Source organism: Alosa pseudoharengus, unplaced genomic scaffold, assembly GCF_046254945.1.
Source record: "Alosa pseudoharengus isolate Yale_2024_CS ecotype anadromous, Long Island Sound unplaced genomic scaffold, YU_APseudo_1.1 YU_APseudo_1.1_scf_23, whole genome shotgun sequence".
NCBI classification, from domain to species: Eukaryota; Metazoa; Chordata; class Actinopteri; order Clupeiformes; family Clupeidae; genus Alosa; species Alosa pseudoharengus.
This window is the reverse complement of record NW_027468685.1, coordinates 88,536-106,404: the sequence shown is the minus strand read 5'-3', so window position 1 is coordinate 106,404 and position 17,869 is coordinate 88,536. Positions and strand designations below refer to the sequence as shown.

At 42.1% G+C, this 17,869-nt stretch overlaps 1 protein-coding gene across 2 annotated transcripts; it reads right to left on the bottom strand.

The window, feature by feature from the left end:
* Positions 1 to 2,391: 2,391 nt before the first annotated feature.
* Positions 2,392 to 6,911, bottom strand: LOC143140023 (uncharacterized). Of its 2 annotated transcripts, XM_076300865.1 has the most exons (9): positions 6,835 to 6,911; positions 5,973 to 6,179; positions 5,817 to 5,879; positions 4,871 to 5,572; positions 4,275 to 4,461; positions 4,056 to 4,177; positions 3,653 to 3,881; positions 3,374 to 3,526; positions 2,392 to 2,890 (listed from the first exon to the last, which is right to left on the bottom strand). In XM_076300865.1, exons 1-9 carry the CDS (start codon positions 6,889 to 6,891, stop codon positions 2,631 to 2,633), a joined length of 1,980 nt encoding a protein of 659 aa, XP_076156980.1. In that variant the 5' UTR covers positions 6,892 to 6,911; the 3' UTR covers positions 2,392 to 2,630. The 2 variants fall into 2 exon arrangements, with proteins under 2 accessions (XP_076156980.1, XP_076156979.1); XM_076300864.1 differs by lacking the exon at positions 6,835 to 6,911 and having other exon boundaries at positions 5,973 to 6,568.
* Positions 6,912 to 17,869: the final 10,958 nt, after the last annotated feature.

Here is a 17,869-nt window from a genome sequence, read left to right as displayed (position 1 = left end):
TGGAGGCAGCAAAGGTAGAGGAGTCATTTCAGATGGGTCAAGAACAAGGTGAATTTGTATGTTTATCAAAACGTAGTCCAACCCTGCATTAGAGGAGCTGAGCACAATCGCTGTTTAAAGTCATACACAACGGTAAACTAAAACTAAGCTAAAGGTAAATGTTACAAAGTTGGCAAAATTAATATAGGCTATTATTAGCTATGAAATTATTCGTTCGTTCATTTTTTTTTTTGGGGGGGGTTGGGGGTTACAAACATATTCAAAATCCCCCCCCTCTGTTTTTTACACAAAATCGCACCCTGGGTATCACTAATACCTATTAAATAAATGTAAAGGACACAGAACTGTAAGCTCAAATTCAAAAACGTTTGAAGTCTACCCAAACATATGCAAAGGGATTATATATAAATTGTGTTGCATATAGCCAGCTTAATTAATGTCAATTTAAAGATTATGATTAGCAGTTTCTATGCATTTTTCCATTGATAGTTACAGGAAGCCACGTTTTGTTTAAACTATTGTTGCTTCTAGCCCACGTTACCTCCAGTTTCACTTGCTGCATGGACGCACACAGCATGATCGATCATAAGCCCTCTATCTCCGATGTAGAACTCAAATGTGTCTTGACGCCGCCGTTTGTAAGATCAGATCAAATAAAACGTTCTAAATGGAACGCGATGTAAGCTGTTCCTTTCCAAGCGTCTTGGAGACGTACTGTATGTGTGCTGACTGGGCTATGTCTATATAGTTGATGGCACCAAATGAATAAGTATTGTAGCCTAATTATGTTATTGGTAGTCGGAGGAGGAGTTACACACACACACACAACTCGGGATTTACTTTTCACAGTTTATTCACAAGAATTAATTAATACACCACTACCTCCCACACACAACCACCCCGCATTCATACAACCCGCTTAAACTAGCCCTCTCTATGGCCGAGTTAAACTAGGGGAAGGGACTGGCCATTAACCCCGGCCGGGGGCTAAACTCAAAGCGCGCACACACACACACGCGCGCGCACACACACACACACACACACAGTAGGCCACACTAGACTGCAATAACAAGGCAATCAATAGACTGAGCTAGATCACAGGGTCCTATGACCGGCTTTAAGAAAGTACTGGTTTAGTCCGTACAGCAGCTCCAGCCTGGAGCGTTATGAGACTGACCGTAAGTGTCCAGAGATAATTCAGAGTCCGCAAGTAGCCTAATCCACAGAGTTCGCAAGTATCCACAGTGTTCGCAAGTAATCCACAATGTTCGCAAGTAATCCACAACGTTCGCAAGTAGCCATTCACTATATGCTGCAAATGAGCAGATGTGTGAAGCACCGGGCATAACTTAATTTCGCGGCTACGTGGAGCAGTAGTAGGTTCATTGTTGAGGAGGCCCATAGTTTGAGAAAAGCTGCAGATCATAGGCAGAGAAAGCATAATGCTCTGAGAACAGTAGCCAAAGGTTTTCCTGCAGAAACAGGTGCCTTGGTGCACGCACCCCGCTTTCACTTTGACTCCCTGCATTGTGGCAAAAACTGTCAGTCAGACAGTGAATTTTGATTTACTAAATTAGCATAATGCGGTAACAATTATCATTTCAATTCTATCCTATCTGAAATCTGCTCACTGCAGACGTTACAATGCAGACCCAAGCAGCAGCCTTGAAAGACGTACACTTTGAATTTGATCAGAGCGGCTCTGGTTCTTCACCTAACTTGGTGTGATTGGCTGGATGACCGTTCAATCAAATCAACAGACCTATTTGTGTCTCTGTGTGTTCGTTATAGATACGGTTCCAACTCTTTACGGGAGCGTTTATTTCCATATTTTACTTTCAATTTAATCTGACAAAAAGTGTGGGGGATATAATCGTGTTCCAGCAAAACTGTGTACATTATAACACCCACATCCCCCACGCTTGCTACGCGCCTGCGTGTGTGCGTGTCTGCACGCAGGTGTCTCCCTCTCCCTCCCGTGTCATAGGCCTATGTAATGTGTCCAGAAAACCCACAACACGCAACAGTGATAGAGCAATCATAGTATCATGATACGATTGCCATCTGGCGGTAGTGGTTTGTGGGCCTATTGGGGTCAAGTAGGAAGCCCAGCAAGTTCCAAAAGTAGAAAAAAAGTTTTGCGAGATCTCGCAAAAAGTTTTGCGGGATCTCGCAAAACTTTTGCGGGATCTCGCAAAACTTTTTGCGAGATCTCGCAAAACTTTGCGAGATCCCGCAATGAGATCCCGCAAAAGTGCATTGTTTTTTTTTTTCTTCCTCATGTTTTTTTTCCCCACTACTTTTTTTTTTTTTTTCTAACCCATGTTTTTTTTCCCCCCATGTCACCCGGAGGGCTCCGTAGGAACCTGTATATAACATTGAGATAGAAAATAAACATTTGCATTCATGGAAAGTCTTTGTAAATATGAGTATCTTTTCTCGATACATCCTCTATTCTTTGAATATCTAAGGTTACTTTTGGTGTAATCCAATATTGCTTCTACAACATGTGATAAAACTGCTTTTACTGCAGAACTGCTAGACCAATGACTACACACATGCTTATCAACAACGCTAACAAAGTATGTAAGTGAGTTTTACATGTAGGAAAAGAAAAAAATTGTTGAAGACTAGGATGAGACTTTGAAGCGTAAAGTGTGGCCTTTCATGACGTCCTCCTTTCTGGGTTTTGGCAGACCGATGTTTGCTGCCAAGCGAGGAACTTTAACGTGTGATGATGGGTCTCTATATTTTATGGAGGGGTCCAGCCTTCTTTGGATGACTCCTTCCATAAGTTCATCTCTGAACTTTTGGGTGGTGTCCACGTAAACAGGCCTGGCAATCCATTGTTTTGATTGTTTTTGATAGACAATGTTGTGTCTTCTGCGGCCTGTAATTAGAACATTAGTGAATGATTTCTGGTGATTTCATCAGGTCGATAGCCATTATTGTTGGCCTTTTTTTTTTAACAGATCCAGCACTTCTTTTTCTGGGCAAAACATCAATTTGGACAGATAGAATTACTTCAGCATTTAGAATTGGTCTTGTTCGCCAAGGCACACACACACAAGGAATTTGGTCTCTGCATTTGACCCATTCATGAATTAGTGAAACACACAGTGAGGGTGAAGAACACACCAACCCAGGGCAGTGGGCTGCCTGCTTCAGCGGTGCCCAGGGAGCAGTGAGAGGTTAGGTGCCAGCTGTGGTCCACTGGAAGGGGATTGAATCAGCAACCTTTCGGCTCCAAGTTAGAAGCCCTAACCAGTAGGCCACGGCTGCCCCTGCATTACTTGTATATCAGTACTGGTATTGCTATGGCTACAAAGTACAAGATATCTGCACAAGGTCATAGGCTAATTTTGGTCCTTACCAGTCTCTGTTGTTGCCTGTTGACGTGGTTGGTTATGGTTTTCATTGTGGTCCATGACAGCCAACATTGTCCGTGCCTGCATGGATGGATAGGCAAAGTGAAGACGCTTCGGGCAGTACTTCAGTAAAGAGTTGTGGAACACCTCTAGTTGTCCTGGTAAAGCCGAATCAAATTAGACACAAATTAGAAAACATTGCAAAATGTAATTGATGTGCACATGATCTTTTCAAGACTGCCATGGTTTCATGATTGAGAATCACTCCAATATGTGTTTCATACCTGTGTGCTTGAAGAGGGCCATTTGATTCAGATCATTTAGTAGACGTGTGTTCATAACAACTTCGTACAGGGCTTTGTAGGCAGGTGAATCATGTCGCAACCACTTTTTTATCCGTTGTTCATCTGCTGAGATGTCATCGTGGTAGCATCTGTATTCATTTCCATCGTCCTCCCATCGATGAACACCACGGATATGATGGAGGACGGACGTCCATCGTCTCTGTAACTCCTGATTTATTGGAGCACAAGTAGAACACATTTTTGTATTCCATTACATTCCTTGCACAGTATTTAAAACAAGTTGTCTGTGGTGATTGTTAGCCAGCAGTTTCACTGTGCATTATATATGTTCAATAATAATTTCGGAAATACATCTTTCACTTTCCACTGTGCATGCTTGTACCTTTGGATCTCCTTTACATGAGCTGCAGCTCCACCACATGTGGTTGCTCACACTTCTTGTCCATGGTGCAAGGTCCTTGCAATTTCTCCTGTTCGCTGCCACAACCATTTTCTTTTTTAGCCCTAAATGTATATGGAAAAGAATGAAAATGCAGATTAGAGAATGCACATGCTAAATGATGATGGGCTCCTTTGCATAATGGTACCCTTGTAAACTAACCTTTTGTCACATGCCAAGGGTCAAACTGGTGTGTTATATCTGGATAGTCCTCTCTCATCATCTTCCTAATGGAGGGATGTCTATCAGTGGTAACCACTTTTACAGCAATCCCATCATCCAACAGCTTATCCAGCCCTTTCTTGAAACCCATCCGCTCCATGGCGACTGAATTTTTGGCTTGGGTCACCTAGAGGGCACAAGGTTACAAATAAGTGTGGTCTGGCCTTCAGTGGAGGTGGTCACATTCCTTCCTCATATTCCCTGCTTTTCTCTCGGTCTGTCTCGAGAGAATCTCTCCACCCTGCTCTCCAAACTGAAAAATCATGTCATGATGATCAGGTCATCAGAGCCCAGTATGGACAAAGAGAGCTTTGAAAAATGGAAGGCATCTCACCCTAAACCTAAACAACCCCAATCTTATCTGCTTTCGGCCTCCCTAAAGACACTAAGCGAGAGTGAAACGCTTTCGCTTTCCTTCCCCCACCTCCCAAAGACAAATTGACAAACAAATCTACTACTACATAGACATTTTAGACAATACATATTAGGATTTTGTCTCCAATATTTTTGTTCATTTTTTTGTTTTGTTTGTTTACCTGAATTAAATCGAAACCAACAATCTGTTTGGTGGCGTCATCCATAAAAGAATAGGTTGTGTATTTAGATGAATGACCTGGGCTGTCGCTCCTCCCATCCCCGCAGATGTGCACTTCTTCTTCATCCAGAGTCTGGCAGATGAGTCTGGCTTTGATTGCATTTTCCTGTTTCTTGTAGGTTTCATCAACAGTTGGAATGAGATAACTTGACTGTATATTGTAATAAGTTGTTTTCTGAGGTAGCTGAAGATTCAATAGCCCAGCCCAGTCCGCAATGTGTGTGTATGTTGCACCTGTAAAGAGTGTGACTGCTGCTGTGAGGAGATTATTCTCAGGCATTCCTCGTGTATCGGGACAGGATTGCCATTCCCCAGTGTGTCCATTATTGCACTCCCATTTTATTGATAGTTGGCTGCCAGTTGTTTTTTTGGTTTGGTTCAGATCGCACATTGAAGCTCCGCAACTTGGACATCTCTGAAATAGTTCCATCAGTTTGGACTCATTTACGATCCACTTTCTCTCATGCCAACCTCCTGGCTGTCCAGAAAGGCTCGCTGAGCTTCCTGTGGCAGAGGAGGAGGGGGTCGAGTACGGGACAAAACTTGTGTCTGCTGGATCAGCAGCTGGCTCTGAGGTCATGCTGATGTCAAAGGCAGATGTTGTACTGATATCCATCTCCGCCTGTGCTGTGTTGTGTGGTTCCTGTTGTTGACAAATCAACATAGTCCATCAAATTTTCAGTTGCCGGTTAGGGACCAGCAACCCTTTGGCTCTAAGTTTGAACCAGTAGGCCATGGCTGCCCCCACACACGTTAGTCACCTCATAAAAAACAATAACTAACACTTACAATCTTCTAACAGCTCCATAACTACATTTGTGCTTTACTGTAATTGTAAGCTAGACATAATGGATCCTAGATACTGAACATCTAAGTTTGCCACTCACATCAAATGTTAGACCTCTTCTTGGACTGCGCACAGTGGTCAGCGTGGACAAAGATGCGGTGCCCTACAAAAAGAATAGATGCATGTAATAATGACTTTCTGGTGACATGGCACAGTACCTGTAAAAACAGCATGAGAAAAGGTTCTTTAGCTTTACCGGTTGTGTCCATGTGGGTGCAAGGCCAGACGGTGACTTGGTGCATGTTGCCTGTGCACAAGTTGTTTGCAGAAAAGGTAATGGAGCCTTGAAGTCCGGAGTTCTGGATTTCTGAGGAGTGGACTGAGGTACACCCGCAAAAAGGGTGAATGAATCCTCCACTTCTGGTGTGTCTTGTACATCTTCCTGTACATCACTGAGCTCACCCTGATAAATGGTTGATATAATGCAACTAAAATGATTACTCCATGAGAACACAACCTTTTGAATAAAGTACAGGAAATGTAGAAGAAGGCAGTGTACTGTTGGATAGCTGCCATTCATTACAGCAAGTGTAAAGAAGTATCACAGGTTAGGCTAATTAATATTGTTTGTGACGTTACCCTAAACAAAGATCAAACACTAATTTTGACATGGGAAGAATGGACGCGCTACACATTAGCTAGGCTACTGTAATTAGCTGGTTGGTTGGGGACTGATTTGAGGGCCTATTCTGCCTACAGTCTTTGGAGTTGGTAACAATGCCCATGTACTAACGTTATGTCAGTTGAGTAAAAATCTTTGGTTGGATGGTCGATTACATAAACTTTACATGAACAGTGACTTCTTTGCAACTTTCTTATCAAACTTTGCAGTACACTCGAGTCAACAGAGCGATTGTATGCAAAGTGTAACCAAGCCCCACAATTATTTAATTCCACAGGTAACGGTAAAAGGTAAAGTCGTCATATTGTCAATAGGGTGAAACGGCAGCCTAATGAAGTTATACAATACAACTGGAAGCGACAATGTGAGTCGGACTAACGTTTCAGTTATAACGTTAGCAACGTATAACCTAAGGAAGGATAGAAATTATACTTACAAGCATGGATGATGAACACTGTTCTGCCTCTGTACTGAAAATGGATGGGACGGCCATATCCTTCAGATGTAACAGCATTTTTCTAGTAGCATACTGCATTTTCTCTTCGTAGTCCTCCGGTTTGAAATGCTCCTCGCAAACACGATACTGATTTACTTTATCCACTTGAGTTGTTGCAGGAATGCCGAGGGCAGCAAGCCAAAGATTTCTTCGTTCCACTGGTTTTGGAATTCTGTGAAACATTATGTTGGTGTATGTCCTCGGCTTGTTACCGCAGCCCTTCACACAGCAAGTAGCCATTTTTCCCAAACCAAAGTCCTTCGGTGAAACCAGAGAATGTCTAATAAGACGGGCTCTGGTGAAACTACTTCAAAATACTAACGCTGGTGTATTGCCGGAAGTTGAGGGTTTTCAGATGCTGCGTGATGTCTTTGCGCCTGGCAGCGGTGCTTTGCCGGTGCTATGCCCGAAAATAGTTCCAAATATAAATTGGTCTAGTAAATCCCTTCGTGTTAATTTGCATTGATATTTGTACTCGATGTGAATGTACAGGTTACGAGAAATAATTATAAAAAATCTTGAGTTATTTGATTCACTTTTGAAACGACATGCTAGCTGGCAGCGCCGGATTACAGCGACTACGCTAAACTAAAGCTAACCGGGCCGTTTCTAGATTAGGACAATGGCTGGGTCGGCTATAAAACGCTTTGGCTCACTCATCCAACTCTAGGGACTGCGGGGAGAGACCCAATTTCACCTAGGGGTGGCGTATTCCTTTAAGACCTACCTAAGGAGCAGCATGGGGCAGGAGAGGCTCAGTGGGTTAGCTATCCTGTCCATTGAAAATACGAGAGCCAGAGCATTAAATATTGGGAATATCGTTGACGATTTTGCACAACGAAAGGCTCGTAAGATGGCCTTCTTCTAATAGCCTAATTCAAGCATATTGGGGATTGTATGCATATGAATGATTTTATTTGGTTTCTGCACGGTTAAATAAGTTAGGCTACATTAAGTTTTGTTTCTGCGCAGTGCGAGTTTATAAGCAAGCAATCTACGCTTGCAGTTTCAGCAGAGGGTTGAAGAGGCGCATTGAGTGTTCCCATAATTCCATGCGAGTTGATGTTAATGCAGTAATATTAGATTACCCTGGCCTGCAGGCTGTTAATAAAATTATTTTTAATGTTTTCACATGTAATGGATCCTATGTAGTCGTGTGTTTTTTATTTGAAATTGTAATCTGTAACTACTAAACTACTTCGGTGCCTCAGGCCCTTTGTGTAAACAATTGAAGTCACCCTTAATGTGTATTGCATGTATCAGAGCTAAGTCATCCTGGGCCAAATTAGGTCGGTATGGGGCCCACGTAGCGCTCTCGCACCTGGGCCCACCATTGGTTTGTTACGCCACTGGTCTATTCTAAGGTAAAGTCCACATAAATAGACTTGATAGGCCTGCCAAACACTGCCGGAACTTTAAGAACGAACGATATTTTGCGTTCCGAACCGTTTCAGGACCGATATGTTGGTGGCGGAACGCATGCAAGAACGAAAACGTTAAATATAGGCCTACCTGAACCGTTCGGAACGGAACGTTTGAAAAATAATTTCGTTTTCAAGCCCTGGCGCCTGGAAAGACAATAGAAGATGCTTTCTGAATAGCACAGCGAAGACGGTTCTGGTCATCCCATACCCTCCCCCCACTTCCTGTAGCCTACCATTATGACTTGTTGCTGATTTGGGACATTAAGCTTTTTCACGTTAAGCCCCCCTCCCCCACCCCCTTCTTTCACAAGCAGTGGGGGAGCGCGGGGCACAAAGTAACACTTTTTGGTAGACAAAGGAGGGTTCTCCGCGCTTCTGTCGTTTGGCCACAATCCGTTGCAACCAGGCCAGGACAGATATTTTAGAGAGGAGAGATGTGCAGCTCAGATGTCTTCTTAATTGTCTTTATTCTTTAGTAAAAGGTGCAGAACATTATTAAACTTTGACTAACGTTTCGATGTGTCGATGTTTTTGACTAAGGAACTACTTGCGAAGTAGCCTACTCATCATCACACAGACATCACAAGTATCACATGAAAGAGCTTTTTCTCAGCTTTTAAACGATGTTAGCCAATAATTGCTGTGTTGAACGGTTCGCGAGGAAAGTAAATAATATAATTCAATTTAATCATACATTCTACTGAAGGTTTTGCGTCCATGATCTCCCTACCCATTCATCTCTTAACCCTTCTTTTAACACATGACAAACCATATATCAGAAAAAAACAGCAGACTTTACCGAACACAAAGGTGTAAAGCAGTCCCCTGTACAGTTAGCCGTTCCAGTAGCCTGGCGAGCCAGACACACATTAAAATGTAGGGTCTGGGCACTCACCGTTAGCAGTGCTCAGTCCGAGGGGCATGATAATCAGTTGTCTTTCAAATTCCCTCTGCACGCAATAGGACGCAATAGGATATTTGTTTTCAAGTAGCAGGGAATTCAAGCCAAACCGTTGTAACTCATTATGTTAAGCCCACCAAACGACTATATACACGATTTCAATGGCCTGATTAAGTTTCGATTTCTGGAGCTCACAAGCCAACGGAGAGTTGCTAGACTAGCCGATAGGGGCACGTCTAGATTTCTAGGCTACCGTTCCAGAGTAATCCAGTTTTGAATTTGCAGTAAATTTCGACATGCATGGATGTCTCCAAATTTGGGCTTTAAGTTTTACAATGTGTTTAAATTGTTCCACATGATTTCATAACGGGCCAAATACAAAATAAATGTTATAACTAGACTGCATTTCCGGCGGGAACTGCGAAAGTGTGCTTGCCCTGGTCCGGTCACCAACGTGAGCAGACAGTGACATACGCTATGCTGAACCTGGCTTGATCCAAGCATTCTAACAGTGCCTTTCAGTGTTGGAGCAGTGGCAATACCTCAAAAGCTCTATTAAACTATTGCCTTGCGGGGTGAATGCGGTTCGTTGGATTTTACCTGTGGCCTGCCTTCGAATTTAGCTTCTATGACTAAAATCAAATCAATAAAATAAAACAACAGCAGTGATTGGCTGCAAAAATAAATAATGTCACGCGTCTTGCACCTCTCAAACTGGGCGTCTTGCACCTCTCAAACTGGGCTGAAATTATGAAATATGACTAAGGCATTAAAATGCTGCTTGTTTGTCAGGATACTTTTTCACTGATTTATTTTAAAAATATGAGCTATGAGTGTGAATGTTATATATTCCATCCCCTAATTCTGTTTTACTGGTTTATTTGACAAATAATCTATATGGATTTGCTCTATAAAGACCTTATGTCTGTTTGGGATTGTTTTGAGAGCCTATTGATTTATCTCAGAATAAAGAATGTCCACAACATTAGTGATGGGGTTTTTTTTGTGTGTGAATGTATTTTACTTAACTCATTGAATGTAGTTGGATACTCATGAACGCATGTCTCTAATAGCCACAATAGGAGTAATTTTAGCAACACCGTTTTTTGTGTGGCCCATAACGACCCAGTGGATCATGAAAATGTGCCAAAATTCACATTCCTTGCTTGTTGTTGATACATTAATCCCATTCAGATTGCCACTTATCTGAGATGTAAGAGTTCAGTATTGGTTTAAGGTCTGGGGCAGGGATTTGACATTCTGTGACTTCTTCATTAAGGGCTTGCTTAGCAGCACTGTCCGCTTTCTCATTTCCCCTCAGACCAACATGGCCTGGGACCCAGCAAAAAACTACACTCAAGTTCTGGTTCTTTAGACGTTCTAGTTGATCAAGCTCAGCTTTGGTTGTACTTTTTGCGTGACATTAAAGCCTACTGGAAATATGTTTAATTGCAATTTAATTGAATGCAATTTACTTTTACGATTAAATAAAATTAATTTATCCCTCTAACCCATAGTTTTCTATTTATTTACAAATGTACATAGGCCTACTGTAATTACATTTATACATAGTTATTCTACTGATCTTTATACTATTCATCCTGCACATAGACTTATTCTTACTACTCTTATAATGTTGTTTCTGCACTACAATGACACTGTTTCCACACTGCACATAGCTGTATGTTATGTACATATCTGTTATATATTTGTCATATTGAATATCTATATTTATTCTGTTTTATTATATTCTGTTAATACACTGCATATATCTATATTATTATTTATACTATTATAATGTTACTACTACATACATTATTCTACTTATTGTATGAGATAACTGCTAATACACTGCACATATTTATATTTAATTCATATTACTCTAAACCACCTTCTGTAAATCAACTGTATACTACTGTCTACATTGCACTATATTTCTTGACCTGTCTCTGTATATTTCATCACCTTTCTATACTTTGCATCACATTGTATGCATACTGTAGCTACATGAATCACAGCTAAGATCCTTGGTTGCTATGAAGGCCAGTCGTTCTAAATGGATGGTTGCTATGGCCAAAGGCCAGTTATCTCTGCCGTTGTCAAGCGGGCATAGTGCTATCCTTACTTTATCTTATTTTAAACATCTCTATTTTACTTAGCCTACTTCCATACAGTGACTCCTATTAAGAAGTGGCCACTTCATTCACGCTTACCGTGATTCACTCAGCAACATTATTAAATTAATCTGTCACCATATGCCTATGCCAACGTTTGCAAAGAGGAGAATCTTTTAATTTGATTCACAATGAAACGTTACATTTAATGTACATGTAAACAATGAGTAGGCTAGTTTTGGTTGTTGTTGGTGGTGTTACTGCATCCCTTAGTTATGCCTACAATGCAAAATTGTTCCCTCGTGATTGTTAGACGCATTTCAAAACATCGCGACGTGAAATGCCACCACAAAACATTGTTTGTGAATCGGTCTTATTAGGAGTCCTTGCTTAAGCTGTCACAGACTCAGGGCTACTTTTAGGGCTAAAATGCTTCCTGAATTACTCTTAGTAAAAAAAATAGGAGTCCTAAAGTTACGAGTGACGAAGTTACGAGTACAAGCATATCAAGCAACATAAATCTCATAATGTTAACGTTACAGCAACATCTCCTCCCTGACCTAGCTAGCTAGCTTCTAGCCACACAAGAAATGAATGATGTTAAAATCTCCGCTTAGCATTCTAATAACAGAAGGGGCACATTTATGTGGACCACTACAACATGACTCATTATGTCTGTAACGTTAACTGTATAAAACACTTACTTTCATAAAGGAAGCACACCATCCAGCACATACACATGAAAACCGATATTTTATGTAGCCGTGTCTCTCTGAAGCTCTGTTCTAGAATCTTTGCTCTGAAGTCTGTCCCCGTTGCTAAGCAACATCAAATAAACGAAATGACAGTCTTCCAGTATTAAATGTATGATTACGAATGGATGTGTGTGGTTTGCAATTAGAATAAACAAGAAATAACATTTCCAATAATTTCCCATGATAAATTACATAATATTTGCACCTTCCTTCCTTGTGAAGTTCACACTAATTCCACCGCATTTAGTGAAATGTAATACAACGTTGCCACCTAGCGTTATAGGCTATTTAAGATTAACGTGGCATTTCCTGCTTATTCTTTTGTCAACACCATGCTTTTAGGAAAACAATCTTTTTATCATAGTTCCCTCTTCAATGAGCGATTACCAGCTCGTTTTTGTAACAGAGATAGCTGTTTATTGTCCCTAGGTTTACAGAAACACCTATTCATATTAATACGTAGCCTATGGAGTGCTGCCGACCACTGTTCATTACGGCCCAGAATGCCTTGCATGTCTTTACAACAAAACAACCCAGTAAAACCTAATTTCCCGTAAACATATGAATTTGCATACTTGTAACATTTTTAATAATACTCTCCCGTCATGATATTTAACAATAATGAAAAATTTTATTTGAATACCGTCAATGTGAAAACAACTCTATTATGTAAGCTATATATAGCTACTGTTCTCCTTGCTATTTCAGTTCGTAAGTCCATACTATCCCATGGCAGAGCAAGGATTTCATGAATGGGCAAGGTTGCCCGAGACATTGTGGCTGCCCAGAGATATTGAGCATACTTGGAAGGCATTGTGATAGAAGGTGAATGGTGCAAAGGTGAATGGTGGGAGTTACCAAATACCTGTGGGTGGTTTGCCAAATGATGGAAACTTTTGGAATATGTCTTTTTTTTTTTTAGCTTATGCACCCTCACACTGGAGTCCCCAGTTCATATACAAAATTTGGTATCGATATGTGACAGTGTTCCTGAGATATGGACGACTTCCTGTTTCGGAGCTTCGCCGCCGATTTCGTTTGGCTGTGACGGGCAAACGCTTTCGAAAATCAAAAATCCTTCCGCTAACATTTGTGATGCTTGGTCCAAGGATAATGTACGTCAAGTTTCGTGGCGTTCGGACCAAATTTGTGACCTTTCTAGTTTCGCTTTCTATTCAATCCAATATGGCGGACGAACGACACGCCCACTTGACGTCATCTTCTCGAGCAAGTTACACCGGTACTGCCCGGACGTTTTAAAGTTGGAACGGTGTCTCTGTCTCAAAGGGCCTAGGCACAGGAGCTGAAAAAAATTAGGGAGACGGGAATAATAATAATATTAATAATAAGAAAACTTAAGAAGAACAATAAGTGTGCTGCTTTGCAAGCACACTTAAATATCGCCTAGATATTGGTAAATCAGAGGACAGCTGACTAAGAGTTTGTGAAAGTAGCCTTAATGATCACAAAATGCTAAGCATGCATCTAGGCTATTTGAGTTTCTTAAAGCTGAGCTGTGCTTAAATTGTTCAATACATGATTTCATAGCAAGCCAAATATAAAATAAATGTTAGATATAGCCTAGATATCTGTAATTATTAGATGATCAGATGATTTACAGTTCTATGTAATATGTCATTGTTACGGTTCCCCACAGGAAAACCGCAACATAAATTGGAGAACAACTACTGGGTTAACGCTCAAAAGGGGTATTTATTTATGTTCCCTAAAAAGGGCAAAAAGCAGGCTCGGAAACCGGCAAAAAGGCTCAGAGGCGTTGAAAAACCGGAGACGATGAGGTGGTAGCAACCAGCAGAAAAAACCCAGAACATGCTCTGCAGACCAGGTCCAGAATGAGCCTTTTGAAGATGCTGGCCAGGTGCACCGCATCCTGGCTAATTGGATCACCTGATTAGGGAGCAAACACAGGTAACAGCACCCCTACCACTCACAGCCAGTAGGGTGTGCCAAAAAACATAACGGTAAATCAGAAGGAACTTCGGGGGCCGTAACACCCTCCCGCCAAAATGCTGACTCTAGTCTCCATAACTAAGAAGAAACAGTCTGGCAGTAAAATACCAAAGTCAATGAGGAAAAGTTCACAATACACATACGACTAAAGTTAAAAATACTTTGAAATTGAAATAGATTAAACAGGTAAGACAAGACAGACAAGACAAACCAACATTTTGCCACCTGGGTCAAATACACGAGGCGTTGCTTTGGCCTCATCCAACTTTTACATTTTTGTTTGGACCCCACCAAGGTGTTTCTTCGCGATATCACGTGCAGTGTAGAGTCGTGACCTAATCTCACCTACGTGGTGCAGCACATTGCGGGGATGCGACTCACTCACTAGCGCATCTTTGAAAACGGCCAGAGGCCCAAGGCAAGTGGACTCCTGGACAACTTGAGGCGATGACACGAGATCACAGGAGGCACACGCAGTATTAATAAGCGAGGTGAGCGTTGGATCATTTTTCTGCAACAAGATCAACTTATCTCTTGACAATGGCACGTTGTTTGCAGCTAAGTTCAGTTTTGTTTTTATCTGCTGCAGACGACGACACCTTGGCAACCGCAGAGGAGTCAAGAGGCTGATCGGGATTTAGATTGGCGAGAAATGTATCCTGCAGGTCATCAAAGACGCCGGGCCTGTTCTGAGACATGGCAAGAGTTACGGCGCACAAAGGAAACACCCCAGGAAATTTCTGCGCACATTCATCTACTGCAGGGGAGAGTGGCACGGACACGACTTCAGGTGGCGCAACGGCCTTTTCCCAAACCTCACCTCCAGCGAGATCATTCCCCAGGATGAACGAGACCTCAGGGACTGGCAGCGAGGGGCGCACGCCTACAACAACGCAGCCCGACACCAGATCAGACTGAAGTTTAATTTTGTGAAGCGGGACCTGAATAAAATTCATTCCTATACCTCTAACAAGCACGCTACTCCCGACTGCCGTTTCTTTACTCAGGGGCAACACACCCTCTAGAACGAATGATTGGCTAGCGCCAGTATCTCGTAGGATTTTGACCGGTATTGGTTCGTCACCGCCAGGGGTTGAAACACAACCAGCTCTCACAAAGGGTTTGTAATCGGCTGCTAACTCGGAGTGAATTTCACGGCCAATGTGCAGGACTGGCGACAGCTCCCTATCGACGGTTACTAACGCGACAGACTTGGCTTGCTTTTTCTTGAGAATGGGGCATTCTGACACGAGATAACCAGTTCTCTTGCAATACACACACACCTCATTAACAGGAGCTTGGGGACTCGGTCTGCGAAAATGAGCTGCGATCAGGAGCTACAGTTGCAGGGACGTCTCTGTACGGTTTTTCACACGAACCAACTTTGTGGGTTATGACATATTCGTCAGCGAGTACAGCGGCACTGTCTAATGTCTCCGCCTTCTGTTCGCTGAGATACATCGACACAGAGTCGGGGAGACAGTTTTTGAATTCCTCAATCAGAATTAATTGGCGAAGCTGTTCGAAGTCCTCTACGCCCTGCGCAGCGCACCAACGAGTAAAAAGTGACTCTTTCTCACGAGCAAATTCCACGAACGTGTGTCGCTCATTTTTACGAAAGCGACAGAAACGCAACCTATAAGCTTCTGGCACCAGCTCGTATGCTCGCAAAAAAACACTTTTAACGCAATCATAATCCGTGCCTTGATCAAGGGACAAAGACGAATAAACCTGCTGCACTGGAGGAGAAGAGTCCAAGCAGACCTAGGCCAATTCTAAGACGTCGCTACCCGCTCAAAGTGCGCAAAATATCTGTCCACTTCTCGTTCCTGGAATGGAGGGACGAGTTTAAAATTAGCCGCAACATCAAACGATGCTCGTGTAAAGACAGGGATTTCGAAACCCTCCTGTTTCGCAGAAAGGCAAGGGCGCGGGAAGGTGGGTGCTGAGGGTGCTGCAGCACCCCTTGCTTTTTGTCAATAGGCCTACAAATTCGCAGTTTGTCATTATATTTGTTGTCAAATAGGCAAATAGCAAAAAAGGTTATGGATAGCTTTGAATATAGCTATCCATAGTCAAGATTAAACGTTATTGTCTAGCTATAGAAGTGAAAGTGATGTGACTCGCTGAGGAGAGACGTTGCAAGCAGGCTAGTTGACTTCGAGAAAAGAATATTAGGCTACAGAAAAGAATACAGGATTTTTTTCTCTCCCGGCAGTAAAGACAGTAGATTCAGTGTTTAAAATGTAAATGCAAACTAAAGGTAGGCTAACTATGCATATGACCATCCAGAGGCTGCTGATCTGTCAAAAATGATGAAGATCAAGATGGTTTTATTGTTGCTGTCATTATTACCACAAACACGAATTAATAACGAAACCATGGCGATCGAGGGTTATATCTTGCCTGCTTATTAGGCCATGCACCTGTTAGAACTCTGTGTAGCATGCATAGCCTACTGCCAGTTTCCATATAGCATCACCAACTAGTTCGCACTTTGAAAATATATCGTTGGATTGTGAAAAGCCCAATTTTGAATACCAAACGACAACAGATGAGGTAGGATGCGTCTTTTGCAATTAGTCTTTGGCAAGCCCACGACCTCACGTACGGCTCAGTTTCTGTTAGTGTCAGGCAATGTGGCTGATCTAGCCCAAATCCACGAATTTCGTGTTGGTGAGACCTGTTGCCTATCAGTAGACATGTCATCTCGAGTTCCACGACAGCTTAGCTAGTGCCACCGAAATATGACACTGAAATCCTTTCACTATTGGAGTCGCTCAGATAGAAACCGCTGTAATTGGAGTGGAGACGCCATAAGTTAGGCTACTCAGAAATTGTTTGCCATTGTAGGTCATTGCAGCCTAATTATATTTTCAAGCCAAACGTCTCTGGTGTGGTTTTGACAATCAGAAAAGCAATATACTGAAATAGTTTAATGATGTAAAGTCAAGTGCGCTTCTATGGGTCTGGTGTGTGTGCGCGCAGTTTTTATTGATGAGTCGGAGTGGCAAGTGCTGCGCATAGTTGCAGTGGAATGTGGCTGTTCTCGCTCTTAGGTCTACCAGAGGGTCTACTCATACACGGCGCTGAAATGGCGTATTTAGCTGTCTAAATTAGAATCATATAATGCTAGGGGAGAAATCGTCGGACATCTATTATTTTGTTATTCAGCACGCCTGGTCAAAAATATGTTCCCGCGCGCCTGCAGACAGGTGTAACCGAGCGATTGCAAGCTGATTAGCCAATTCAAGTTCTCTGGCCTGTAACTTTAACTCTTCCTGACGGAAAAGTAGCTCCTACATTCGATATTCATGGTCTTCAGGGCTTAAAATTCATTTTTCAAAATAGGGGGGAATTCCCCCCTTAGGTTATTCATGTAGGGGGGATTTACACAATTTGGGGGGGAGGGGGATTTCGATACTTCTTCGATACTTTTTAAAAAATGTGTTTGATTTTGGGGCCCCCACCACCCTGATGTCATCAGTAATATATACTGTAGTGGGATCATTCACAACAGTGGACATCCTAGATTCTGCTTGACTCTCTCCACACACACAATGTTAAATTCATATAGTGTATTTAGTTAATAATGTTTTTTTTTAATGTATAGCATTTTACTAGTAATTACTAGTAGCTAAACATATTTAGTCATTTGAATGCTTCATATTGACGTTTAAACTATAACACTTAGGCATATCTTTAATGTGGTGTGTAGGTCTAATTGAGTGCACATTGGTGATGAGCATGTCAGTATATATATCTATGGGTGATGAGTAGGTGTAATTGAGTGCCTGTCACTTTAAGAAA